Genomic DNA, 26,580 nt, shown 5'->3' with positions numbered 1-26,580 from the left:
TTACCCTGTAGGATCCTGCTGAGCTGGGACCGATAATGGTGCTCCTGGCAGAGCACTGGCTGCCTGGTGCCGTTGGGGTTGGGGTGACGGAGGGAGATACCACGGCTTGGGAAGTCTCTTGGGACCATCACTACCCAGCAGAAAGGGAGGCAGGTGGAGGACAGGGATCTGAAGAGGGAGACATCACAGGATGGGGATCATCCCCCCAGTGGCTGTGGGGCCAGGCAGAGTCTGGCTGTCCTGGCTGTGCCTCTTGCAAGCACAGCACCACATCTCCCATCCCACCATTCCCCTTCCAGGTGGTTTTGGATCATTCCCCTCCACCCACCTTCCAGCACCCAGCTGGGGCAGGGGTGCCTTGCCAGGCACGGGATGGTTTATCCTAGAGGGTTGTGGTGATGCCCCATTTAGGAGGAGGATGCTCCAGCATTTGCCGGGCTGGTGAGGGCCATCAACTGTGGGGAGAGGGCAGGACTGTGGGGAGAAAGGGAAAGCAAAAAGCCCTGGGGCGGTCATGGGAAGGAGCCACGGGGGAAACTCGGCAGCTCTGGCGGTTGTTGCCGTTGCTGTGAGCTGGGACAGGTCACTTGCCAGCCACAGGAAGGCGTGAGGGGTTCCCAGAAGGGAAATGAGGAACGGCTGTTGCCTCGGAAGTGGCCACAAGCCCCGGGGGAGCCTGGGGAGGAGCAAAGCTGCCGGGACAAGGGGAGCAGAGTGTGGTGGGATGGCCAGGGGCAGCCAGGAGACCCCACAAAGCGGCATGAACCTGTTCCTGGGCACTGTCCTGCTGCTTCTGCTGCTGACTGGTGAGTGGCAGGTGAAGTGGGGACAGGCATCCCTAACCCAGGGGATGCATGGGCTTTCTGGGAAGGTTTTCTCATGGGAAAGTGTTCACCAAAAGACCATGTGGGGATTTCATCCTGAAATGTGGACAGGCCAGAGGGGGGCATCCCCACTGGGATGTACAGAGACTGGGGGGGGTTGTTGCTGGGCGCTTTGTTAAAACCTGGGACCAGCAGTCTGGGGTCTCCTTTGTGAGCCCCTCTGGCAGGCTGGGCACAGCAGTTTTGCCCTCACCAGCTCTGATCGCTGTCCAGGTGTTTTGAAGCCCACGTAACTGCAGGACTGTTCCTTTAAAACCTGGCAGCCGCCAGACTCTCCTGCCTTCCCTTCCCCTTTCCCTCCGGACAGGGGGAGGGCTGGCCCTGGATTTTGGTGTTTCCCCCCCTTGTTTCTCCATGTACTCCTCTTCCAGATGTTGCCAAAGGACGGGACAGCTGTTCTGGTGAGTGGTCCCCTCCCCTTCCCACCCTTGCTCCCAGTGCCCACCCACTGCTGTGGTGCCCAGTGGTCACCTGCTCCCATCCTCCCAGCCCTTTTTCGGGGTGATGAGCACCATGAGTGCTGCAACGTGATGGTGAAGCAGCAGGACCCAGGCAACATCACCCACCTCCTGCACTTGTCCCGGCACTGCCTGGAGCTGTGGCACTCTGAGAGCCGCGCCTGTGCCTGCCTGCGGGAGCGCTTGTTCAGGTAGTGGCAGGGGTGGCCATGGCAGGGTTTGTGGGCTCAGTCCCCGTGTCCACCTGTCCCACAGCCCCCTGTCCCGCAGGCTGCTGCAGTCGGGGCAGCACAGTTTGCTGGAAGGGCTCAAGACGCTGCTCCTGAGTGTCAGCAGGGAGGACGTCACCCGAGACGTCCTCATCACCTTCTCCCCCACGGCGGTGAGATGTGCCCCTCCCTCTCCCTTGCTTGGAAGGACCCACACCTTCCAAGCATCCCTCAGCCCCTGCCCCAGGGCTTGGTGTGCCCCGCTGTGCTCTTCCTCCTCCCTGTGGGGTTGCATCACAGGCCCATGTCAACTTCAACATCCCTTGGCAAGGAGTCACATGAAGTGGTGCTTGGGAGGAAAGAGCCCTCCCCAAGGAGCCATCTCAGCAGACTGAGGTGGTCAGAGGGAGGGTGAGGTAGGAAAGGAGGAGGAACATGTGTGACTTTGTGCCTCCTGCCCACCCACAGGCTCTCCCAGGCTCTGAATGTCCCAGGGGACCATGTGTGTGGGTGATGGTGGGTAGAGAATTTGTGAGGTCCCACTGCCAGCTCTGCCCCCATGGATGCTGGGTGCTGGGGATGAGGTTCTCCCCTTCTGCCCTCAGGGCTCCTGCAAACCCACCTGTGCAGGGCTGAATTTGTGCCTGGAGCAAGATTGGTGGGTCCTGAACAGAGAGGTGACCTGCCAGCAACAGCCTCTCACTGCTCTCTGCCACAGGGCCCCAGCAGGCTGAACACCACAGAGAAAGGAGAGACAGGTAAAATCCACCTCCCCAGGGAGATATTCCGGTCCCTGAGTAGCCAAACAGTGAGTGTGGTGGTGACAGTCCTCGATATCCAGCGGCTTGGCATGTTCAAGGTATGAGCTGGCATTGCCAGCATCCTTCATGCTGCCACCAGCACTTGCTAACCACCAGCTCAGCTCTGGCAGCGTTTCCCCTCCACAGGAAGTCAACCAGACAGCACAGGTCTTGGACAACACCGTGGTGGGCATCACAGTGGGAGAGAGCAGCATCTCGGGGCTGCAGGACCCTGTGAAGCTCACCTTCGCCCACAGGCAGCTGCCCCACGTAAGTCAGCCCTGCCTGCCCTCCATCTCCCCTCCAGTGCCCCTCCCCGTGGCGCCGGCTGATGCTGCTCTTCCCCACTGCAGGGCGTCACCCTGCAATGCGTTTTCTGGGATCCCAGCAAAGGTACATCCTCGTCGGGTGCGGGGCAGGGCACAGGTGCTGTGCCCAGCACTCACAGCCATCCCCACGTGCCTGTTGCAGGGCAGGCAGGAGGCTGGAGCAGCAGTGGATGTGAAACGCAGCCCGGGGAGAAGGGGACAGTCTGCTCCTGCGACCATCTCACCTTCTTCACCCTCCTCCTGGTGATGATCCCACTTCCTGCAGCTCCTGTGCCCTGGCGGTGCTGCCTTCTCACTTTGGTGGCCCCTCGGGTGTCATGAGTAGCCACACAGAGACAGTTATAGCTGTTCCCAGGCAAGCCCAGGCCCCAGCTCAGGAGGGCAGCAGCAGGTCAGCTGAGCAGGACAGGCTGGAAAAGGCCTCAGCCTTGTGCAGGCTCTGACACAGCAAGGCTCGAGGTCCCATATCCTGGGGGAGACTCCCAGGAGGGTGTGCATGGTGGTCCACTTCACCCACCCCTCACCCCACCTCAGAGCATCTCATCTGAGCCACCACTGCTCTGCTTCCCCTGAAGATCTTCTGGGGGCCAGACTGGGGGCTGGTACGGGGTCTCTGCAGCAGCCCACTGGGGCTATCAGCCCCATGGCTCTGGTAGCTGCAGTCAGGTTTTCTAGGCTGGTCCAGGGCCTGTCTAACTCAACATCTGCATGTTTGGCAGAACCCAGCTCTGGACAGCTCCACAGCAAAAGCCTTGATAGCTGTTGCCACTGCTGGCTGCGGGGTAGCCATGGCTTTCGCCATCTTCACCATCGCCTTCTGCATCTTCATAAGGTGGGGTGTGCCAGCAGCTCCGTGGGGGCTTGTCAGCCTGGGAGAGATGTGAGGCAATTTCGGTGCCTGTGCGTGGACCTGCTGTGGTACAGCACAGGGCCCTGCTCAGCTGTGACCCCTGCCTTTCCTGGTCCCTCTGGGGACACTCAGGTGCAGGTTCAGGTTTGAAGAGACCGTCCACATCAACCTGGGGCTGCACGTCAACCTCGTGGGCAGCCTGTTCCTCCTTAACCTGGTCTTCCTGCTCAACAGTGGGCTCTCTGGCAGGAGCCACCCAAGGACCTGTAGAGTCCTGGGGGGGCTCACCCACTATTGCCTGCTCTGCTGCTTCACCTGGACGGCGCTGGAGGGCTGTCAACTCTACCTCCTCTTTGTCAAGGTCCTGGGCATCTACATCCACCACTACCTGGCAAAGCTGTGCCTGATTGGCTGGGGTGAGCACCACCAGCCTGGACGAGAGATGGGGGGTGAGAGGGGCAGTGGGAGGTTTGGATTGGATATTTGGGAAAAATTCTTCACTGAAAGGGTGTTCAAGCACTGGAACAGGGTGCCCTGGGCAGTGGTGGAATTACCATCCCTGGAAGCGTTCAAAAGATGTGTGGCTGTGGCACCTGGGGATATGGTCTAGTGGTGAACGTGGCAGTGCTGAGTTAATGGCTGGACTTGATGATCTTAGAGGTTTTTTCCAACCTAAACAATTCCGTGATTGTGTCTCCCTTCTTCCAGGCTTCCCCATTCTCGTGGTGGGAGTGGCAGGAGTTATTGGCAGCTATGGAGAATACAGCATCCAGAACATGGAGCACCAGGTCATAGCCCACCTGTGCGTGTGCCACTGCCCCCAGGGCTCAGGTGGCTCTTTGGCACGGGGAGGGGTAGCTCAGTCCTGCCAGGAGCGCACCGGTCAGGGATTGCACCCATCTGGCTTGGCTTTACGCCATGCTTCTGCTTCCTTAATTGTGATTGCAACACATCAGCCACCCCCACCTCTCATGCTGAGCCTTCTCAGTGATACCTGCAGCCCTCCCGGGTCATGGAGGGACGTCCAAGGTCCACCTGGAGCTTCCCCAGGCTCCCTCCCAGCTGAGCAACACGAGGGCAGTGATATGCACCACTGTCCCTCTGCTTCACCTGGCCTTGGAAAATCCCCCAGCACAAGGGTGTCCCTCCATCCCCAAAAAGACCCACAGGGAAGGCTCCCATGGGTGCTGCTGGGGTTTGCAGGGCTGCTGGAGGCACCACGGTTGTCTCTTTTCAGGTGCTGGATCACTTCCGAACATCTTCTGGTCCACTACATCACCAACTGTGGCTACTTTGGCCTCATCTTCCTCTTCAACATGGCTGTCTTCGGGGTGGTGACCCAGAAGAGCTGCAGCTTGCAGAACACTGGGGCAGTGCAGGGACACCGTAAGCCCTGGAAGGTGGCTCTGGTGGCAGCAGGGCTCTTCTGCCTGCTGGGAGCCACCTGGGCCCTGGCATTCCTCACCTACGGCATCTCTTCCGCGGCTGTGCTGTACATCTTCACCATCCTCAACTCTCTCCAAGGTCAGCACTCACTCTGAACTGACTTCCCTGGGCTTGGGTGGGGAAGATGGAGGAGGCAGGAGCCAGCCTGGCTGTGGGTTGACCAGGGATCCCAAGGTACCACCATCTTCCCAGCACTGTCATACCCTTCCTTTTGTCAGGGCATGTCAAGCAGTAGGTCTCAGCCACCAGCATGGAGCTGCTCATGGCTTCCAACTACATCCACCCCACCTGTGGTGGTGGTTTTCCTGCAAGGAAGACATTCCTTAGCAGAGGACTAGGGACATTATCCACTTATGGCGTGTCCCAGCCAAATGGTTCACCTTAAGGAGGGGGGGACAGGAGTGAGATGAGGGAACCCCCTGGAAGTGTCATGAGCATCCTGGCAAGGTAAAGGCAAGATACTTCCCAGTCTCCTGCTGCTGCTGAGTGTTTGTCTTCCTTTCCCTGCAGGAATCTTCATATTCATCTGGTTGGTCGTCCTCTACTACCCGAAGACAAAGGAGACCACTGGTTCCCTCTCCTACATCACCAGACATGACAAAACCACCACAGCCTCCCAGGACTAGCTCCTGGCTGGACCTCTCTTCCTGCCTGCACCTGCATCCACTGAGAGCAATCTTTGATCCTGGCAGATGCAGCTTCCTCACAGAGGGAGGGATCAGTTTACCACACCTCAGTTTACCCCTCAGTGGGCATGATCCACCTCAGCAGGGCTCTTTGCTTCATCCCTTTCATTCCTGGTGGGTGGCCCTGGGCAAGGAGCTCCAGAGATGATGCTTCTGCAAAGTCTCTCCAGGCTGCACTTCCACGGTCTTGAGGGGCTCCTGATCTCATTCCCCAGGGGACAAGGAGGAAGCCCACAAAGCACCTGCCTTCAGCCATGAAAGAGCCATCACCCTCTTTGTCAAAAGTGGTCTTTGGTGCTGAACCAGCCCAGCAGTGAGTTTCCTGACAGTGGAGGGAGAGGATTGACTTGCTCCAGCCCAGATGTGGGAGGTTTGTGTCTGGGAGTCGGCAAAAAGAAGAGGCAACCCATGAGCTTCTTTGCAGTACATCTCCCTGCTCTCTGGCAGAGATATGCTGGATATCCTTCCTGCAAAACACCTTCTGGAGCCAGTGACAATTCCCTCATGGACACTGTGCTTCAGCCAAAATGCACACACAGCTGCCTTGCAGGGCAACTACTGTCTTGTCCTGATCTGTATTTTAATATTAAATCCCTGCCAGCTGTCTGAGCACTGTGAATTTAGTCTTTAATACCTACAGTATTGTTTGTTATTTGCTTTATATTAGGGATGTATCACTGGACACAAGTTTTGCTGGTAATTTGTCATGAATGAAAAGAGAAGTGTCATGAATTAAGGCAGAAATCACTAAGGATGAGTGCACACACACACGTGCATGCACAAAGCAGCCCCTTCTCTGCTAATGCTACTTTGGTGTTGCACAGAACTATGTAAAGACCAGCTTTGGGAGGGCAGGTATCTAGAGTGGGGTACTTCCATCTTCCCACATGCTAGGGTGACTCTCTGGGAAGCAGGAGGAAGGATCCTCCCATCCCTAGGTACATACTTTGAGTTTAGAAACCGTGGGCCTGGAGGGGCTAAGGTCCAAGAGACGCTACAGGAAACAGAAACTCTGAAGCACCTCACCCTTCAAGCACTGTTTGCATCCAACCATTACCCCCTTCCCTAACACACCCATAAAGACACAGCAAGAGCCTCTCTGCTACTTCATTTATTGAGAAACATTCGTTTATTGGGAAACAGCTGTTTCCTAAACCATTCGCCGCCCCACGCTGACGGCGGCAGCAGCCACGGTGAGCACAGCGAGCACACACAGCGGAACGAGGGCCCCAGAGAGCCACGGGCTGGGTCCTGCCAAAGAGGAGAGAGATTGGTTATGTATCTGGGTCCCCTGAGCCAGCTCTGAGCCCTGGTGTGGCATGTCTGACTGGGGATAGATTCAGGGAGGTCATCTCCTGTGAAGGGCAGGAGCCACTGGAGCTGGGGGTACTTTGGGATTCTGAGGGCACTAACAGGACTCAGTCACCTCAAATGGCCTCCACCCACCGCTGCTGCCCAGGAGTTCCACACAGCTCAGCATGCATGCCTGGTCTGAGCCATGCTGTAGGTGGGCTTGCCCCCAGCCCTGCTCCTGGACTGCTGCTTGGATCTCCTGGACTGACCTCGGTGCTCAGGAGGACATACATACCTGCTGGGTCCTTCTGGTCAGTGCTGGAATGATGGGTCTCTGCTCCTGAGGAAGGAGCAGCCAGCAGGTGGATGGGCCCATAGGAGACAATCCTATTGTAGTCATCTGCCAGCGCCCGCCTGTTCCTCCAGTGCCCGGGGCATTGCTGTCAACAAAGCCAAGGGAAGGGTGATGGGAGGGCAGGGGAGAAGCACCCTGCACTCGGGTCAGCCTGTTGACCTCCCTTCCTTTCCCAGTGAAGAGGGAAAGGAGCTCTCTGGTGGGTTCAGGCCCTCGTACCTTTGGTTCAGGGCACTGGGCTGAGCTCCTGATTCTGGGCGGTGTTTATTTTGTGAGGCACCCAAAACCAGAACAGAGCCCCTTCTCCAAGCAGCAGGCCGAGGGAAGGGAGGTCCCACACCCAGCCAGGGCACAGTGCAGACCAGCGAGGGAGCTCACCTTGGCACAGGGCTCTGGGCTGTCAGGAAGACAGAGCTGGACACGGCAGTGCAGGAACACCTCGGGGTAACCAACAAACTGAAACATCTGGAAGCTGAACTTGGCAGAAGTGCTCTCCCCAATGGCATTCAGATAGGTCACCGTCTCATCATGGGGACACCTGGGACATGAGGGCTGGATCAGTGCGTGGCAAATGAGGTGGAGCATCCCAGCCTGGGACACCACATCCCACAGGGACACAGGCTTAACTGAACAGGCCTATTTCTATCTCAGTCCTTGACACACTGTGGTGCAGGGAGACTGGATGTGCTGGGGGCACTGCACTCACCCCTGCTCAATGAGCTTGTGCTGCATGTCCTGGTGTGGATCCACGCTCGGTGTGGCCCAGCAGTCCAAAACACTCAGCAGGAAGTACTTGACCTGGTGCTGCCCTTCCATCTTCAGCAGGACATAGAGTGTGTCCGTAAGGGGGACAGCCACACTTGGCAGGTGATAAGGCTGGAGGTAGGAGGGAGACTTGTACAGTCTCATGCTGACGTTGAAGTGTCCTTCTCTGACCACGAACTGTACCAGCCTGAGAGCAGAGGATGAGGGCTGACGAGCAGAACAAGAAGGTGGGAAGGACATAGTACAAGTGAGGCCACCAGAGTGCCTGGTATTGCTCTCAGAGCTCTCTAGGGGCTTCCTAGGGCCTTTGCAAATTATCTCACTGAATCTATTTTTCTCCAAACTCAAAGACACCATGCCAGTAGCAAGGTAAAATGGGACACTTACTTGTCAACAGCAGTGAGAGCAAAGGGCAGTCTCACAACCTGCTCGTAGGCGTAGATGCAGGAGAAGTGCACCTCAAGCTGAAAACTCCGGGAGATCATGGCCCTGTGGGCTTCCTGCGCTGACTCAATGACGTTGGAGTACGAGATGTGGGAGCTGTTTTGCTGGAACGACACAGAAATTAAGTCTCCAGACCATGATTAAAGCCATACACAGAGCTGCAAGTTCAGAGGGTGCAATTCAGCTATAGCTGCTCCAGGCCTGGATTTCTGCTGGGGTTCTAGCTTGTGTCTGGGGGCTGCTGGCACAGGAGTCACTGTAGTGAGCACAGGGCTCTTCTGCGCAATGCAGAGCTGGAGCACCATTTCCTCTGCACCCTTCCTGCTCCATGAAGCAAGTGAGGGATCAAGGGGCCATGGCTGCAGAGTTCAGAGAATGTTTCCAGAAAGCTGAGGGCTGTTATCAGTGCACAGTGAGACTTCCAAGCTCTCCTAAATAAGACAAAATGTGCTGCCAGCAGGGGTTTGGCAGAGACGGAAGAGCTTTCTGACATCTGCAGGAAAGACTTTCAAGGGGAATGAAAACTTTACAGCACCCAGAAGGAAAAGCCTTTGGGGCTGCCCTTCGCTGTACCCCCTCAGCATATCTGCTCCTCTCACAGCTTCGGATCTATGGATCCTCACCTGGATTACTGATCCACAGGCAGTGTGGTTTTCACCTGTGAGAGTGGCTGCAAAGAACAGCTCACCCTCTTCTTCCTTCTCTGAAACCTTGCATGCCTGGTTCTTCAAGTGGACAAGCTCCAGTGGGATTTTCAAGAGCTCAAACACCTCCTTCCTCACCATCATCTTCATGTGCTCTTCCTCGCAGGCCAACTTCAGTACCACATCTGGGGGAAAAAGCCATCTGCAATAGCAATAAGGGAGAGGCCTGAAGGAGCCCTAGGTCAGCTGGGGGATGGCACAGTCCCACTGAGCTCAGCAGCCCCTTGTCCCATCCTTGGTGCAGGCTGCTCTAGGGCTCTTCAGAGACACTGGGCAAAGGGCAGTCTGGTCCCTTTCGAGGGCTGAACCCCCCCAGTCTGTCAAGGGCACCGGACAGGGACAGTGACCCTTTCCTTCAGAGGAAGACACAGTTTTTGGTCAGTGTCTGGAAGGGGCTTCACTATATCTGTGCCAGGGTGCATGTGCTTGTTCTGAGACTGTGAGGCAGCTGTGCCCTGCAGCATGCCCTGCTACACCATGGCACAGCCAAGGAATGAAGGCTTTTGGGGAAGAAGAAAATGGCCTGTGGCTGCATCTTGTACCAGCATGTAGCCAGAATATGGTTATATTGGTGGGGAATGCACCTAAACCAGGAGCTGGGATGTGCTCCAGGAGTGGAGAGCAATGGTAACACCAGCGTACTGCGCCCATCACCCTTCCCTCCAGTGCCCATGGACAGACTGGGGAGGGCTCACCAGCCCTACCTTGGCAGAACTCCCCTGTGAAGCCTGGCTTGCAGCTGCAAACTGGTCTGTCCTCTGTCACCTGGCACTGCCCCTGGTGCTGGCACAGGTTTGGCAGACAGGCGTCTGGGCTCCTCTTGACACGGAGGGCAACCCCTGGCCCCAGGCCATGGGTGCTTGCCAGCTCACCTGCAGCAAAGGAAAGGCAAGGAAGCTGAAATGCAGCAAGAATATCTCCCTGATGAGAGATTTGAGAACTCACCCCACTGCAGGAAGCTCTGCACAGCTCTCAAGGCCTGAGATCTTTGCCTAGAGCCAGAGCAGACACATCCGAGGAAGAACCTGCTGCCTCAGCTTGCTGGGAAGCTGTGAGACCTCCTCAGCACAGCTGTAATCTGGATCAGAGCCACAGGGCCTGTCACTGTCACTAAGGAGCATGGTGGCACATTGCAGCACCTGTGCCCATTTCCATGGTTTACACACCCTCTGTGGCTGGGGTGGAGAGCCTGCAGTTTCTGCCTATTTTGCTGACTCCTGCACCCCAGTTCCTGCCTCACTGAGCCCTACTCTGTTGTTCTGCCTTAACAGCTTTCAGCAGTGCCCTGAATGAGGAACTTGAGCATGGATCAGGTGAGGGTTTGACCTCTCCTTTCCATACTACCCATCCATGACCCAGCAGGGGCAGAGCACAGGGAGACTCACTCTTGTTGCCTTCACAGCCAGCCAGGCAGAGCACAGAGAGCAGCAGCAAACATCTCACAGTCCTTTCCTGGAAAAACAAGCAGGCTCTGGATAACTCGGATTTGTTACTATGTTCACTGGAGATGTTTGCAGTCATTCAGAAAGAGTGAACCCTCAAGCATGGGTGCAATAATTTCTGTACTGTATTTCCTAGGTTCCGTGGCACAAAGTCATTACCCAACCCAAAGGGCCTGATCAGCCTTCCCCCATCAGGTTAACACAAGGGTCAAACACTATCCTGAATTTAGGTAGCTATTCCAGAAAGAGGAGGCGGGAGAAACAAGCCCTTAGACCCCCAGGGATGTGCTGACAGTGATAAAGCCACATTTAAGTAAGAACAGGCAATTTAAGTAAAACTGCACAGCTGAGGCATCAGTCTGGGGTCCCCAAAGAGGAAAGGAGTTACCCTCTTGCCACTACAACTCTTTTGAAGAGTTAGGATTTGTAAAAGGATCCTCACTGTTCCAGTAAACCATATCCATAACAAGGAGACAATGGGGTAAAAAACCAAACCCAAGCCTTGAACATGACTAAAATTAGTGTTAAAAGGACTCAGATTAAGTCAATATCTTCTGTTGGTACAGATAATGGATTTCTTTGGGGAAATTATTGGCACCGTGCTGGATTAGTCCTGGACACCAGATACTCCTTATCAGAGATGTGGATGTGAGTCAGCCAGGACTGGTGGCTGGGCAATGCTCTGTCAGCGCTCTGAGAGCAGGGCAAAGCCAACACCAAAAGCCCCCCTCACACAGCACACCCGTACCTGCCTCCACCGACCCTGTGCAGCTGAGACTGCGAGACTGCTGGGCAAGGAGGGTTCATTCCCTGCTCTGCTCCTTGCTTGCTGCAGCAAGCCTGAGAGATCCCACCACCTTGTACTCATCCCACTTACCATTGCCAGGCTGCTCTCTGCTCCTCCATCCACCACTGCCCTGGTTCCTTCGCATTAAGGGTGGGTCGTCACACTCGGGGTTGCTCTGTGCCTCCTGCTGTGTGCCTTATATTGCCTTCCGGCAGCTCATCCCTCTCCCCCACGCAAACTGGCTGCCTCTGGGATTGCACAAGAGCCAGTTTAGCATCCCTCGGCGGCTGGGGAGGAAAGGACTCTGTGAAAGTCCATCCTCCGGGCACAGACGGCGCTTCCAATGAGCCGACAGCTCGTGAATGCCGACCCAATTCATGGCCCTGATAGGATCCCAAACAGGGAGTAACAGCAAAACCCTCAGGAATCTGGGGTCTGTGCATCCAGCTGGTTTTGTGGTACCTGTTTTTGATGCAGCAATAACAACAGATACCACAGTGGCACATGCGAAGGCCAGATAACTTTGGGTGCCCAGTACACACAGTTTTGGAACCACAACATATATTTGCCTTATCCGGTTTTTTATTGACTTCTGGCATCTAAGAACTGCTGAGAAGTAACTGGCGAGAGATGGAGGGTCCTACCCCACTTTGTTTCATAGAATATCCTGAGTTGAAATGCACCCACAAGGATTGAGTCCAACTCCTGGCCCTTGCACAGGATCACCCCCAGAAGTCCCACCCCGTGCCTCTCAGAGCATTGTCCAAATGTTCCTTGAACTCTGGCAGGCTTGGTGCTGTGACCATTTCCCTGGGGAGCCTTTTCCAGTGCCCAAACAACCTTTGGGGGAAGAACCTGTTCCTAATATCCAACCTAAACCCCTGCCTCCTGCCCTCAACACAGCTTCATGCCATTTGGGCAACAGTAACCATCTGCAAACTGCCTTAATCACTCAAAATGATGTTTCTTGATATATTTTGACTGCAGTCTGTGCATTCTCAGAGCTTTAATTGCTACAGTGACCTTAACAGAGCACCTAGTGTGAACATCCGTCCATCAATCCATATTTTTTCTTAACCACAACAACAAACCAGAAAAAAAAGCGTTTAGCACCTGACCCTGTGTACAGCCTAGTGAACTGCCAATTAAAAATCAAATAGGAAAAAAATTTTTAAAAAGTAAAACGAAAATAGAAAAAGGAAAAAGAGAAAGAAAAAGGAAACGGTAAAGAAGAAGAAAAAAAAGAGAAAGAGAAAGAAAAAGAGAACAAGTTGTCTGGTGCCAGCTTTTGGGTAAGTGCCTCTGCAACAAAGGAGAAGGATGGCTGGGGGTGGCTTTCATTTTAGGAGAGCCGAACTCGTGAGTTTCGGAGCAGGTCTCGGAGTGCGATGGCTCAGCCGCGGTGGCGGGCAGGCGCTGGCCATGTCCCCTCCTTTTGCTCCTCGTTGTCCCCTTCTCCCAGCGGCCCCGGGGAGCGGTGCTGGGGGCCGGGCGGGGGCTGGGGCAGCGCCGGGGGTGCGCGGGGGTCCCGAGGAGCCTCGGGGCCCGGGGACTGTGGCGGGAGGTCTGGGGGGACCCTGGGGGTGTCCCGGCCGGGCTGGCGGCGCGGGGGAGCCGCAGGTCCCTGTGCCCGGTGCCGCGGCCGTGGCGTTGCCACGGTGAGCGCTGCGGAGCCGCGCCGGGCCCGGGAGCGGCCGCGCTGCCCTTGGAGCCGCGGGTGAGGGGGGCGGCCGCGCGGGGCAGGGCCGGGAGCGCTGCGGGGCCCTCCGGGCAAGGTCTGTGCCTCCCTGTCCCCGCCGTGTGCCCCGCTCGGGGTCATCCTGACCGCAGGGACGGCACACGAACACCCCCCGCGCCGGCGGGTGATACAGGGCCCCCGCTGCCCTTGGGGGCTGCCGGCTCCGCAGAGCGTCCCCGCTCCCTCCAAGGCCCCTGCGCGGCTGCGGGCTGGGGCACGGCCGGTGCCCAGCGGATTGATGGAGCTCCTGCCCTGCCAGCAGCACCCCCGGCAGGAGGGGCGACACGGGGTACACATTCTGAACATGGGGACGTGCTCTGCCCTACCGAGCCAGGCTCTGCCTGCTCTGCCACGCTTAGGGTGTCCAGGAACACAGAGCCGCTTATTTACCAAACCCAGCCCAAACTCCGTGCTCTCCCTTTACTCTCATGGTTCTGGCTGGCTCAGCCATGCTCATGTACCAAACCACTGTGGCCGCGATGTGTTTCTCTGTTCCTGTGTAGCTGGGTCCCACCCCTGAATTCACCTGGTGTGTGCGTTCCTGTAGTGCCAGGCAGAATGGAGGCCCTGGAGGAGACGGAGGAAGTGGGGCAAACACCAGAAGACGCGAACTCTTTAAATAGCAGTGATTTCCTCGATGACTTGGAGGCAGATATAACTGTGGAGGAAGCCTCTGTCCCAAGTGATGTCCCGTAAGTCACGTGTGTCTGCCCATGGCTGGGATGAGCAGAGACGTTCCCTTTGGGGCCCACAGGGTATGGATGGATGCACAGGTGTGGATGGCACGTGTGGATGGATGCACAGGTGTGGATGGATGCACAGGTGTGGATGGCACGTGTGGTCCCCCTGCACAGGGATGGGACTGAGCAAGTTTCATGTGCCTGATGAGTTTGTCCAAGAGCATGCATGTGCAAGTAAGACAAGGTAACTTGGTTGATTGTACATCCATTCACCACTGTATAAAGATCCCCTGAGACTCTGGGTATATGTCAGCTTGCCATTGCTCCAGAGATGTTCGGCTGTGTCAAAATCATATCCTTGGATATGGTCCCCATTTTTTACCTGTAAAACAGGGAAGCCCTGCCATGTTTTGATAGCAGGTCACCTTGCCTGTATTGTTCCTGGCTTATTACTTGTGTCTCTCTGCCTCCCCCTGCCACATAAGTGGTTTTGACTGGAGCTCCATTGACACATCCCACTTACCATCTTCGTACAAGACAAATTCCCGGCAGGAAAAGGAACTGCTGCAGCTTGCTGACCATTTCCTCGAGCAGTACACTCACCTGTGCCCTGACCGCAAGCCGCTCTTCGTCCACCCAGTCAACGAGTGTGGTGTGCAGGTATGGGGTGCTGTGGGGCTGGCCCACAGCACACGGAGCACTTGGCTTCCATAGTGCCAAATGCTGTGAAAGAACAGCAGCCCCTCCTGCCCTCCTTCCTGGCTAAAGGGAATGGGAACCTGCTGGCTGAACCCACAGCCCCTGAGCAGGCACACAGAACCCTGGGAACACCCTGGCTGTCCAAATCCATGAGCACATTGTGCCATATAAGTGGTGGTGTTGCCATGTGGGCTGCAGAGTGATGCTTAGGAAACAGGAGAGACCACAGAAACATAAAGAGAAGTAAAAGAAACATGAAATAGATAAGGCTCAGGCTCAGCCACAGATAGGGAGTATGGATGCAGAGTTAGATCTTACTCTGAACTTCACAGAAGTCACAGGGAAGGAAGTAAATGTGGAAGTTTGTGGTCTGGTTTTGTTTTTGCTGGGCCCAAGCTGTACAACTGTTGTTGAGTTCTGTACCTGATGTTCCCCCTGGGCACCTGGAATTGCTACTGTGTACTAGCTTTCCCCAAAATTTGTTGTATCATTAACATGCAAGGCAAAAAGAAAAAAAAATGCTGGAGGATGTAAAAGCCAGAAAGGGCAGTAGTTATTTGACTTGCTTGAAAATGAAGAGAAGAACTGGCTCACATCGGGAATGTGTCTGAGATGAGCTTGAAGTTTCAGCCACAGGCAAGCAGATGACCTCCCAACTCCATGAAATTTCCATCGTGGAACTGGAGAGGAGGGATACTGATGCTGTTGATATGCTCTAGGGAGGTCCTGATATGAGCTGCAACATCCAGGGGTGGTCTGAGGATGGCTTTGGGCAGGAGACTCTGCCAAGGCCCTGTTGGATAACCAAAAATCCTCTTGTTGCCTTGCAGAAGTTTGTGAGCACGACATTGAGGCCAACCCTGCTGCCTTTCCCAGAGCTGTACTACTGGTCAGGCTGTGCCAGCTTTGTCTGTGATTACCTCATCATGGAGCCCCTCAAGTGCCCAATCACACTGGTAAGAAAGGGGCTGCAGTCCCATCAGAGACATAACAGAGGTGACAGAAGGACTTCTCAGTGGGGAGGTCCCAGTGGCTGGGCTTACAGAGGTCTTTGACACTTCCACCATCCCCTCACTATTTAGGCAACCCCCTGATTTTCCCAGCCCCTGTGCACTCTGTTGGACCCACAGTCCCGGTGCATGTTCAGTGTGGTACCTTCTAAGTAATTAAACACCATTTCTTCAAGACCAGACCCTGCTTTCAGCCAGCCCAGATGAGCACCTGGTGTACTGTGGGAGGCAATGGCTGACAAGCTTTCCCTCCAAAAACCAAGACACCTTGGAACAGAGGAGCACATAAACCCTAGGGGATGATACTTGACCTCAATGACCCATTCTTAGGGACTTTTAGGCATTTCTATTGTCATATCTGGGGATATTTTGGGATGGTTGAAGGGAGATTTCTAGGTTAGCAAAAAGGGATAATGCCAGAGTTGCAGCAAGTTCTTGATGAGAGTCAGCTAAGAGAACACACTCCTTGCTAGCAAGGACTGCAGAGTGACCCAAACAATCTACACCAGCTGCAGGCTGTCCCAAGAGTCCCAGGGTCTCAAGATGAGCTCTGGCACTTTGTGACCATAGAGAAGGTATCTCTATTTAGCAGATGGAGACTGCCTTGATCACCTTAGGTGATGTCTGAGATCTGAGTGGGAGTAGAACCTCTCTGTATGCAGTATGTATGTACTGATCTTTTTTTGCTCTCCAGTGAGGGCCAGAAGGAAATATATTTCCTCCTGTGAACTATAATTTAGCTTATGGGTGTTTTCCTTGGAAATACTGCAGCCAGAACAGCAGGAGATAGAGGGAAATCCCATTCCAGGATTGTGATTAGCATTAGGTTTTCAGCAGTTTAATGAGTTTGGCATGCCCTTCTCTTCCTGTGGGTAAATTTGTCACCGGATTTGGGGTCAGAGTTTCCCCAGATCACTTTGGAGGGGACTTTTAGAGTCTGTGGCTTTTAAATGAATGTTATATAACAGATTCCCAATGTGTGCAGAGCCCAGGGATGTGGGCAATGCCTCTCTCCCCCGCTCTCTGCCTGGTGCATGTTTCAGCTCCATATGACAAGCACTATGAACTTGCATCTCTCTCTTTCAAGCCCAGTTCACTCTATTCCCCAACCACCATCCTGAAATACCAGCGAGGGAACTGCTTTGACTTCACTGTGCTGCTGTGCTCCCTGCTGATCGGGGCTGGCTACGATGCCTACTGTGTACATGGATATGCCACCCGTGAAATGTGCTCCCTGGACCAGACTCAGGAGGTGTGCCCACTGCTCAGGAAGCCACTGGAGGTGAGACCTGCAGTGAGCAGGCAGGGAGGAACCCAGCACGCATGCTCAGCCTGTTCATGTCCAGTGAGTTCCAGAGCTGAGCTAGGGGTGCACACTGGGTTTCAGTCTGTACCAGGGACCTCACCAAAGGAATCTTTTGAGTGATTTTCTACAGTTCCTTACAAGGCCTCTTTGGCTTCACTGAATTTCTGCTCACCAGGTGCAATATTGCAAACTGCCAAGTGCTGGGAACTGGGAGGTACCTGTAAGCCATACATTTACTTCCTTCTCTTGATCTCTGCTGGGTTTCATAGTAATACCCTGCTTTTGCAGGAATCAAAAGAGGAGGACCCCAACAAGTACAGAATTAAGTACCCTTTAGAGCCACAGAGCAAATTTGAGCTTCAGCAGAAGGACAAGAAGGAGGAAGAAACTGAACCTGGACAAGAGGAGGAAAGAGAAGAGGAGGTTGTCATGGTGAGTTAGCGAGGTCCATCTTCCTGTGAGCTCCAGGAAGAAGAGCTGAGACACAGGTAATGGCTGGCCAAAAAGAGGAGCTCACACCCTCCTCTGTGAAGTATGACACGACCTTGATCATGACCATGAGCACTTGGCCTCCAGGAGCACAGTGTGTGCTGGCACAGGAACATGTGCTGGGTATGTACTACCTCACTTTTAAAGAGCATTAAGAGCCTGGAGTTCTTTAGAAGTGGGCAGAGGAAAGGATGAGATTGCCCTTGGGTTGGATTAGAGCGGCAATAAAATGGCAATAACTATTGCTGTATCCTCTGTGCTACAGGAGGTGGAAAAGCCCAAGCGAGACCCTTTGCACGGCTTATGGGTGCACGCATGGGTTCTGCTTCTGTCTGGGAAGAGGAAGGTTCCCGAGACCTTCTTCATCAACCCGTTCACAGGAAACCACCACAGCACCACGGATGAGTGCTTCCTTGGGATTGAGAGCATCTGGAACCACAGGAACTACTGGGTGAACATGCAGGACTGCCGGCAAGGCTGCAAGGTAGGGAGCCCTTAGTACCCTGGGCGTGTGAGGGACAGCTGGGTTAACCTGAGTCCTGGGGAAGTCCAAGACCTGTAGTGGTCCAGTTTCCACTTAACCATTCCTTGTGTTGGTTTTGGTCATGTTGCTCTGATTACATAGACTATGGAACTACTCCAGGACATCCCAGACTCTGAGTTAGCAAATACAGATCACATCTATTAAATCCCTACAGTGCTAGAGTTTCAGCTTTTAGGCTAGGCAGTCATTCTCTCAAACAACAGCTTTTGAGGCAGAGGATGTTTTGGGTCCGTCAGGCGTGGTTCAAGGCAGGTAAGATCTCAATTAGGCTCTTCCCACACCTCAGCTACTCCCCAGCAGACACACAGTCTGGAAGGTGAGGGTCTGAGTTAGATCAGCTTGCCCTTGGGCCCATGCTTGCCCTGAGGAAGGAGGCAGAAGTATTCCCAGCCACTTCCTCTCATCTGTGGAAGACACACCATGAGGAATGGGTTCTGCAACCTCTAGGCACAGGGACAGTCTTTGGGGTCCCACCAGCCAGCCAAGGGTCTGAGGAGCTCACCTCACTGAGGTCCAGATCTCTAGAGTCCTTAAAGTCTCTGACACCCAGGCAGGTCCAGAGCACCACAGACATATTGAGGCAGTGGTCAAGTTTAGTGTCAGGCCCTTGACAATGCCCTGTAGTTAGAAGTGTTTTTCCTGTATGCCCTAGGATCTCAGCTTTGACTTGAGTGATTCTATCTACTGGGAAATTATGTTTTCAGAGAGCAACGAGCCCTCTCAGTTGCCCACAGAGTCACCCAAGAAAGACACAGATGACATGGTGAGTGACCCAAGCGATGCTCTTGTGCACTGGGGACGCTGTTTGGAACCAGTGTGCCCGTAGGCCCGTGTATGTCTGCCTGCCTGCTGCCCTCTCCAGGTCAGATCCCTTCTACTCTGGCCAAGTTGAGATTCCTTCTCAATCTTGAAGAGTTCTGATGCTTTCTGAAGCAGGACCCCAAGTGGTACTTCAGGTGTCATAAGTGGCTAGGGATCTCTGTAAACCTCCAGTGCATTGACATTTGAGGTGAAATAATTTTAAAAAATAAAATCCAGAACGAGATTTTTCTGGACATTCTTTCTGTGCTGGTCACTTTCCCCTTCTGGCTGCAAGGTGGAGCTGCCAACAAAATGCAGAAATAATGTATGTCAATATACAAAAAGTGCTGTGTACTAGAAGCCAAAAATGTTGTCCTGTTGGGAGAAGACACCATGATAAAACAGCCATGCACAGCAGGACGGAGGAATGCCAATAACAATTCCCTCTTGCTCTCTACTCTTCACAGCCTGTGCCCATAACTGGGGAGCAAAGAGCCCTCCAGGGTCTACATCAAATAATCTGGTCATTTTGGTGATTGCCACCTTCATTCCCTGCCCAGCACAAGCAGTGGCCAGGAGAAGATCATTTCATCAGGCTCACGTAGGGATGTGCTGTCGTAACTGTGCCATGGTGTTCCTCAGGACCAGCACAGCCTCGCACGAGCTGAGCTCTGATCACTGTGATTCACCAGAACCGAAATGCCTCCTGGCACAGTAAGAGACACTGCCAAAACCACAAATCTCTTCTTCTGTTTCAGCAGGAAAAGGAGGAAATAGACATGAGCTTTGAGATGCCCCTATCGTGGGTAGCCCCAATTAAGGTATCTTACAGAGGTATGTATTCTTCCTTTGCCTTTTGCTTGCCCCCAGCTGACCTTTCAGTGGATTTGGGACATTCGTTTATCTCACTGGGTTCTCCCTTCAGGGTGGTCAAACAGTAACAGTGAAGCACAATAGATGAAGGCCACAACAGCTATTGGTTCAAGTGGCTGCCCTCAGTGCTGCACTGTCTCATCCTCCACAGACACACACCCACACCCACGCTGTGTTTTCCTGCCAGCTGGGAATTTTTCCTGGAATGGTCTTTCTGTTACTGCTACCCACAAGGAACTGCCCCTGCATTATCAAATACCTGTTTTGGGAGAGAAAAAAGTTATTATACCATTATAACATTAAAGGACAATAGGCAGGGTTTGAACAGCTTTATTGGCAGCAGAATGCAATAAATAAATGCATAGTGTCCCTTAGACCGTGGTTTTCTCCCTCTTAATTCTTTTTTTTTTGGGCTGAATACAGGGGAGTCAATTTGTCTGACATCTCTCTTGCCCACTGCAGAATATGAGAATCCCTTTTCCCAGGGGAAGAAGGTGATCCTGTACAATAAAGCAAAACTGGAGAAATGGGCGGCGTATGCGAATGGAGATGGGCTGGTGGAACGTGTCACTGTCTACACAGACTCAGACTGTAAGGGGGACAAATGAACACTCCACACACTGAGCAAACAGCCTGGGGCACGCTGATGGAGAGGGGGAGGTGGTCTGCTTTCTGACAGAGTCTCTCTTCTCATTCTCCTTTCACCTTTGTGGGGGAATTATCTACCATATCCTCAACCTTTTCATCACGCTCACTGTCTGTCGAGCCCCTAAACTTTCCAGCATTGCTAGAGCTCATCAAAATTTTGCCACCTCCAACAGGGTGACCTAAGGTTGCAAAATGACTTGTCTCCTGCCAGGTACTGAAGAAGTGGAGGTGAAGGAGTGGTTCAAACATCGAGAAGACCTGTTGTATATGAGAGAAGTGAATAAACAAACACAGCTGATCACAGACTATTTCAGGCCAGGACACCCCCTCCTTCTTAAAGGTATTCCAGCTCATTTGGGCAGCCCCTGCAGCTGACGGGATTCCACAGGATGCCTTTCTAGCAATGGCAAAAGCCCAAAGCTGAAAGGTGGGGGGACAGGATACTTGTGGGATAAATTGCCTAGATAAATAAAATGGTCTCCAGTGAAGAGTAGAGAGTTGGATTGGTGGCTTGCAGTCCTGGGCAGTGCTTACCCAGCTATGTAGTGTTCTGTGTATTAGAAAAATACATAGTTATCATGTATATCAGGGTAATACATTTCTACCTTTATCAGTAGAATTGATAGAAGCTGAAACTTTCTCTTTAGGATTATGTTTGTTCTCTCAGTGTTCAGTGAGAGATTATGTTTGTTCAGTGCAGCTGGGGGTAAGTCCTGCATCAGATCTGTTGCTAAAGTTGAAGAAAATGAGATGTCCCCTGGACACGCTTGTGTTCAGTGTATTATGGCTGCTAACTCTGAAAACGTGTGTGATCTATCCTTAGCTCACTCCTACACGTCGCTGGAACCTGAGACTGGACACACAGTGGAGTATTACCATACAGCACGAGTTGATGGCCTCTGGAAACGTTTTGAAAATGCTACTGAGATAACAGAGCACTTCGTGGGGCGGGAGGACTTCCTGCACATGCGGCACATAGAGCTTGGCGAAAGAGACAAGAAAATGCAAACGGCTGGCATCAGAACTGATGCTAACCCCCGGCCTATAGTGGTATGGCCAAGGCAGGAACAGAAAAATATGTGTCCCTCTGATATTTATAGTATGTAAAACATACTGCCTGGGGCTTGAGTTCATTTTCAGTGGGCATGGCTGAGGTAAAACTCCAGATGAGACATCCAAGCATTGTTCAGCTGCTGTGTCTCACAGTTGCTTGCCTGACAGACAGCTACAGTGTGACCAGTTGTCAGAAATGGCATTGAGCACCTAGAATTAAACTGGGAAACTAAGGCTTGGAAATTGTGTGTCAGAGGAAAGAAAAAAACCTGACCATGACTTTGGAACAAAATTTTCACAAGATTCAAAACTAGGAAAATGATTTTGTGTGCTGAGCCCAAACTAATATAATTTTAGGTTCCTGATGAATTGTCCCATCACTCTGATTTGTTACAGGCAGGTAATCTACCTCTTCCTCTTATCAGATCTGGTTTGCAGAACAGGAGGAGGAAATCTGACATCTGGCAGTGTGTATGGCTCAGACACATCACCTGCCAAGACAGAGCCATGCAGTGGCCTGTCTTTGAACTAGCACCCAACATGCTACCTTTTCCTTCCCTATATTGGGAAATGTGGGAAAGTTTGCTTTTCTCCAAAATACCTTGCTTCCTGAAGAACCCTCAGGCAGGGATGCATCCCAAGCTAACTTGGAGCTCAGAAAGCATACTCAACTCCACAAATAGGAGACTTCTGTATTGCTTTAAACAGCTTTATGGTGGGGTTTTTTTAAGACATATGCAAGAACAGTAGGACCATTGGCCAAGAGATGCAAGTCCAGGCAGAAAAGCACAGTTTTTACCATGGGTTTTTACTCAAATCTGTAAATCTTGCCAGTTTTGTGTTTCTAACTTGCTTCCATATCTTTTTTTCACTCTCCATTAGCAAATCAAGGAGTATTTCCACAGAAATCCAGAAAAGCCTGCTGACGAAGATATAGAGGAACGTATCTTTATGGTCATAGATGATATCATCCAGCTGACATATCACCTCGAGGTTCATGACACCATTGCCTCAAAGGTGGTTTTCTGCAGAGTAATAGGGAGGGAGAAGAGAGAAGACGAAATCTTCCTGAGCCGAGAAAACTCTGTCACATACCAGGTATGAAGATGGCAAGACACAAAGGGAAGGTGAAATGTCAGTGGAAGAACTACAAGCATGACATGTTCCATGCTGCCCCTCTACTCCACCTGCACACCTCTAGGCTGACGACACCAACTGCCTGGCAGATGTGCTGCCATGCTGGGAGTGACTGGGAGTGCAGGACATAATGTGGCATGACAGGCCTGCTCTAGCCATGCTTGAAGTCATCTTCCCAGATTTGGTCATCAGGCAGATCCCACATTCCCTGGTACCCTGCAAAATGCAGGTTCAGCAGCTGTTGGGCTCAGTTCTGCAGATACATGGCAGGGAAGCTGAAATTTCCTCTGCTGTTCCCTCTTCAAGAAGAGAGAGAACAGAGCAGCAAAGGCAGACACTGTGTATTGTGGTTCTGTTTCTGCCACGGGCTTCTTGAGTCCTGTCATTCCTTAAATCTCCCAGTGTTTACCCTGCAGATGCAGAGCAAGATGCTGAGGCTTAATACATTGCAGATAGATAGATAGATAGCCTTAAATTAAAGGTATTCCCAAAAAAAGTGGAGTGCGGCCATTAAGCCAAATGATCTCATCAGGGGTGAGGGGTCACCCCACTAACATCATCAATGCGAGTCTGTAACCAGACGCAGAAGTCTGCCAGTAAATTCTGCAGAGATGCTGCACAATTACCCTTAAAAAGCCAAACAGAGATTAAAAATAGGGAATTTTTTTAATGTTATGGGGTTTTTTTAATTTCTGTTTCCCACTGGGGAGAATACACAGAACACCATTGCAGGAGTCCCATTTTTTTCATCTCTGTTTCTATACATTCCTATTAATCTAATTTCATTCCAACTATAAAACAGCAGCATCAGCAAAGTGCAAGACATACCATCTGGCTCACATTACTGATGGATTCCAAATCAAAATGAAGTCTGAGAAACCCATGCTGACCATGGGTTCGATGTTTCAATGACGGAAATTAGGGTTGCTTTATTGGCTATAGCAGGATTGTGCCAGTTTCTGTCAGCAGAGTACCCGATCCTGTGTACCCAGAGAGTGCTGCTGTTTTTCACTGACTTATCTGCTTCCAGCCGTGGGCCCCGGAGAAACACAGGAACATGCTCCATCTGTACAACTTGCTGTGGGAGCTGAGAGCAGAACAGAAGCTGCTGAAGCAACAAGTCCGGGATTCTGAAGCAGAGGTAACAGGGAGGTGTCCACAGTGTCAGGGCTGATCAGGCGTGGAAACAGTCTCAGCTGACTGGTTGCCTCCAGCTGACTGGAGGCCAAAGCCTCCTCAGCATAAACTGTGATAAAAGAGAAAGCTGGTCTCCATGCTGAATTATCATGCTTGCTACCCAGGCATTGTTCAGTGAAGATGTAGCTGTAGTGTATTTATGGAGAGTCACACACTTTCCTGCTCCTGCTCTTACTCTTCCTCCCCTTTGAAGAAGAGTTTCAGAGAGCAAATGACAATATATGAACTGGGGCATCTGGAAGCCTATCTGCCATTTGCCCAGGAATGAGGCCAAAAGGAAAGGATACTGTACGTCGTGCTGTATCTAGGTACTAGGCATTGCCAGGAAATCCTATCCAAAATACTGAAGTGACTTGTTGTGTGAGAAACTGTAGGGAAATACTTCATAAAATACTTTGCTTGTACTGCTAATCACACTGACTGGTATAACACCTCCATGTTCTTTGTGATAACTTCATGATAAATATAACCATTCTAGCAGATGGAGGCACAGCTATTGGATTTCTTTAATGTTTTTTGAGGAAGAGAAACCCCTGAAGGAGCTGCAGAGGGAATGCTTAACTATATTAGCCCAGAATATAAGTAATAATTAAGAACAACTTTGCAAAAATTGCATTTTTTCCTCAGAAATTTGAGGCTAGTTCAGTGTGACCCCATGAACCACCTTGCCAAATTTCTCAGTGTTGATGTATCAACAGACAAAATATTCCCATTGCTTGTGCTGCATATCCTGTATAAGACAAAGAATAAGCCAAAGCTATCTGTGCAATTTTTAAAGTAGTGCCAAAACTGTGATGCCAGAAAAGCTTTCTTAATGGTTAATATCAATAACTGGATTCAAGAATTTCATACAGAATAACAATCTAAAATTAAGACTACTATCAGCTTGATCTATCAGCAGGACACGGACATATTTGTACAGATCTATATTTAACCTTATTCTACAATTCTTGTATGCAGCATCTGCTCTGTTAGCAGGTCAAGCATGTAAGGGTACAGTCATTTTGTGGGGATGCTGAGGGGTCTTTCTTCTGATTTCTTGGAAGATGTTAAATATTTTGACGGAACGTGAGCATGAGGAAGCCAATATTAAATTGTCAGTTTCAATGTATAACACTGCAAGGAGAGGAAAACAGCATGAAGCCACGGTAGGTAAACTTCATTAATGTCAGCATTCAATACATGTGGTCAAAGAAATCCAGAGTCAGCTTTTTCTCTCTCAGGAATTATCTCTGAAGAGCTTTTAATATCATTAAAATATTTTGGGACAAATCACAGCACAGTTTCAATTGCCCTCCCAGGGAAACATAACATGGTCACGCTATGGTCACCTTCTACTTTCTGGAAAAACTTGCATCTCCAAGAAATATTACTGTGTTACTGTGTTTAGTTAATAAAGAAAATAATTAAGAATGTTTAGTTGATAATAGGGATTATGGGGGGAGTATTTTAAGAGAGCGATAAATATGCCTGTATATATAGATATATATTTATTTGTAATTAGCATGTGAGATCAAAGAACAAAATAGCTCCAGGGTGAAATTTAGTCCTTATCTCAATCACAGATGCTTTGGTTCTTCAGGGCTTCTTTACTCTAGTGAGGCAACACATTTGGATTTGCTGCCTCTTCCTGCTCCACATTTTGATTCCCCTTGTTTTCTTCTTCTCATAAGACCTCATCTCAAACTTTTTGCCCCCTCAAAAATAAATCTGCTCCAATTTGTGGTTTCCTTCATCTCAGCTCCCTGAATTCTGAGTTGTGCTTTTGTGTGCCTTTGTTCCTCACTTTCCTCTCTACTTCCCTGACTTCTGGTTGCTTGTTCCCTCACAGGTGCTGAAAGAGGAGCAGAAGAGCTCCCAGAGTTCCTTGGAGAACAAGAATCAGCTCATCAGAGGGGAGGATGAATCCCTCACCCATCACACTGCAACCAACTCCTCGTTCTAGAGACTCAGCAGGGACTGGGAATGACTGCCTTAGCAGGGGAGGTTTATCAGTCAGCCCCCCAGAACATGAAACTGAAGCTACTCTGTAAAATATTCTAGTCCATGTCCCACTGCAGTTTTCCTCTGATATCCCCCTTCTTCTTCTACAGAAAAGCAGTTGGCACAATAGAAACTTAAAGAGATGGTGCTCAAGAATCCTCTCCTGGCTGGGCACCTCAGGTGTTACTGATTTCTTCATTCCTTTTCTGGAGCTGCCTGCAATAAATCTTTCACTATCATCACATTTGTGGAGATTTTAATGAATTTGCGCCATTTCCTTTCCCCTATTTTTTTCTATGGCCCATCTGCAATTACATCAGTTGTGTCCTCTTGAAACCCCATCATTTTTGAGACTGAGTCTGAATTGGACCTTGGCTCTAAGGTCTGCTTCAGAAGGGGAGACAAACCATACACAGTCTTTCAGGGCTCTTCTTTTCCAAATCTGCTCCATAGCTGCTTGGTATCAGGAGCAGGATTATTTAGTAATACTGATTCTTTCCCAACATAATATTTTAACGAATTTATAATTCAGTTTTGCGTAAGCAAAGGTTTTGAACTGGTGAGTTCATAAATATAACATTTCTTTGACCTCATTTAGAGCCCTATAATGACAAAACTTTGCCCTGTATAATGCTGTAGTTATGAACTCATCAATGTTAATTCAATACCAGAGGAGACACCAGAATAAATTAATTTAAAAATCCTTTTACAGGCATTAGGGACACAGCAGCTGCCAAACCATCAGCAAATGCATATTACAGAATCATAGAACATTACGGAGTTGGAATGGCCCTTAAAGATCATCTAGTCCCAACCCCCCGGCCATGGGATTTCCCTGTATTCCTCCAAAGCCACCTGTCCTGGTTTCCACTTCCTGAAAGTTTATTTTTCCTTTCTGAGAAAAAAGTCGTCTTTTCTACGGTCTTTCCCCACCCGCCCCCCCCCCCCCCTACTGCTCAGCAGCTCCTTA

General features: G+C 51.4%; 3 protein-coding genes across 10 annotated transcripts; 2 read left to right on the top strand and 1 right to left on the bottom strand.

The window, feature by feature from the left end:
* The first annotated feature begins 1 nt into the window (after position 1).
* ADGRG3 (adhesion G protein-coupled receptor G3) lies at positions 2 to 6,271 on the top strand. 5 transcript variants are annotated; one of them, XM_019288340.2, is made up of 13 exons: positions 2 to 806; positions 1,256 to 1,285; positions 1,374 to 1,533; positions 1,613 to 1,724; positions 2,270 to 2,410; positions 2,499 to 2,621; positions 2,705 to 2,744; positions 2,823 to 2,923; positions 3,400 to 3,512; positions 3,663 to 3,946; positions 4,239 to 4,332; positions 4,768 to 5,054; positions 5,487 to 6,271. In XM_019288340.2, the coding sequence occupies exons 1-13, from the start codon at positions 629 to 631 to the stop codon at positions 5,600 to 5,602; spliced, it is 1,779 nt and encodes a 592-aa protein (XP_019143885.2). In that variant the 5' UTR covers positions 2 to 628; the 3' UTR covers positions 5,603 to 6,271. The 5 variants fall into 5 exon arrangements, with proteins under 5 accessions (XP_019143885.2, XP_019143883.2, XP_019143884.2 ...); XM_019288338.2 differs by having other exon boundaries at positions 4,239 to 5,054; XM_019288339.2 differs by having other exon boundaries at positions 2,705 to 2,923.
* A 516-nt stretch (positions 6,272 to 6,787) lies between these two features.
* On the bottom strand, positions 6,788 to 12,130 carry LOC104691888 (uromodulin-like). Its single transcript, XM_019288200.2, has 9 exons — positions 11,543 to 12,130; positions 10,609 to 10,675; positions 9,928 to 10,095; positions 9,143 to 9,348; positions 8,463 to 8,623; positions 8,017 to 8,262; positions 7,689 to 7,848; positions 7,251 to 7,395; positions 6,788 to 6,913 (listed from the first exon to the last, which is right to left on the bottom strand). The coding sequence occupies exons 1-9, from the start codon at positions 11,543 to 11,545 to the stop codon at positions 6,813 to 6,815; spliced, it is 1,257 nt and encodes a 418-aa protein (XP_019143745.2). The 5' UTR covers positions 11,546 to 12,130; the 3' UTR covers positions 6,788 to 6,812.
* A 539-nt stretch (positions 12,131 to 12,669) lies between these two features.
* DRC7 (dynein regulatory complex subunit 7) lies at positions 12,670 to 25,854 on the top strand. Of its 4 annotated transcripts, none has more exons than XM_019288202.2 (16): positions 12,670 to 12,744; positions 13,738 to 13,882; positions 14,356 to 14,530; positions 15,400 to 15,525; positions 16,667 to 16,861; positions 17,174 to 17,317; positions 17,640 to 17,858; positions 18,571 to 18,681; positions 19,478 to 19,553; positions 20,055 to 20,183; positions 20,452 to 20,580; positions 21,064 to 21,290; positions 22,176 to 22,391; positions 23,461 to 23,571; positions 24,674 to 24,775; positions 25,459 to 25,854. In XM_019288202.2, the coding sequence occupies exons 2-16, from the start codon at positions 13,749 to 13,751 to the stop codon at positions 25,570 to 25,572; spliced, it is 2,208 nt and encodes a 735-aa protein (XP_019143747.2). In that variant the 5' UTR covers positions 12,670 to 12,744; positions 13,738 to 13,748; the 3' UTR covers positions 25,573 to 25,854. The 4 variants fall into 4 exon arrangements, with proteins under 4 accessions (XP_019143747.2, XP_039414528.1, XP_010401777.2 ...); XM_039558594.1 differs by lacking the exon at positions 12,670 to 12,744 and adding an exon at positions 13,115 to 13,169; XM_010403475.3 differs by lacking the exon at positions 12,670 to 12,744 and having other exon boundaries at positions 13,190 to 13,882; positions 19,481 to 19,553.
* The last annotated feature ends 726 nt before the right edge of the window (positions 25,855 to 26,580 follow it).

Source organism: Corvus cornix, chromosome 11 (genome assembly GCF_000738735.6).
Source record: "Corvus cornix cornix isolate S_Up_H32 chromosome 11, ASM73873v5, whole genome shotgun sequence".
Classification (NCBI taxonomy): domain Eukaryota; kingdom Metazoa; phylum Chordata; class Aves; order Passeriformes; family Corvidae; genus Corvus; species Corvus cornix.
This window is presented reverse-complemented; position numbering and strand designations above follow the sequence as displayed.

Coding starts and splice junctions, on each gene's coding strand:
- ADGRG3 (XM_019288337.2), top strand. CDS start 629: ATGAGGAACGGCTGTTGCCTCGGAAGTGGCCACAAGCCCCGGGGGAGC. Junction 807..1,255: donor GCTGCTTCTGCTGCTGACTG/GTGAGTGGCAGG, acceptor CTCCTCTTCCAG/ATGTTGCCAAAGGACGGGAC. Junction 1,286..1,373: donor AGGACGGGACAGCTGTTCTG/GTGAGTGGTCCC, acceptor CCATCCTCCCAG/CCCTTTTTCGGGGTGATGAG.
- LOC104691888 (XM_019288200.2), bottom strand. Junction 9,349..9,927: donor CACAGGGGAGTTCTGCCAAG/GTAGGGCTGGTG, acceptor TTTTTCCCCCAG/ATGTGGTACTGAAGTTGGCC. Junction 8,263..8,462: donor GCTCTCACTGCTGTTGACAA/GTAAGTGTCCCA, acceptor CTCTGCTCTCAG/GCTGGTACAGTTCGTGGTCA.
- DRC7 (XM_019288202.2), top strand. CDS start 13,749: ATGGAGGCCCTGGAGGAGACGGAGGAAGTGGGGCAAACACCAGAAGAC. Junction 22,392..23,460: donor AAAACTCTGTCACATACCAG/GTATGAAGATGG, acceptor ATCTGCTTCCAG/CCGTGGGCCCCGGAGAAACA. Junction 23,572..24,673: donor TCCGGGATTCTGAAGCAGAG/GTAACAGGGAGG, acceptor ATTTCTTGGAAG/ATGTTAAATATTTTGACGGA.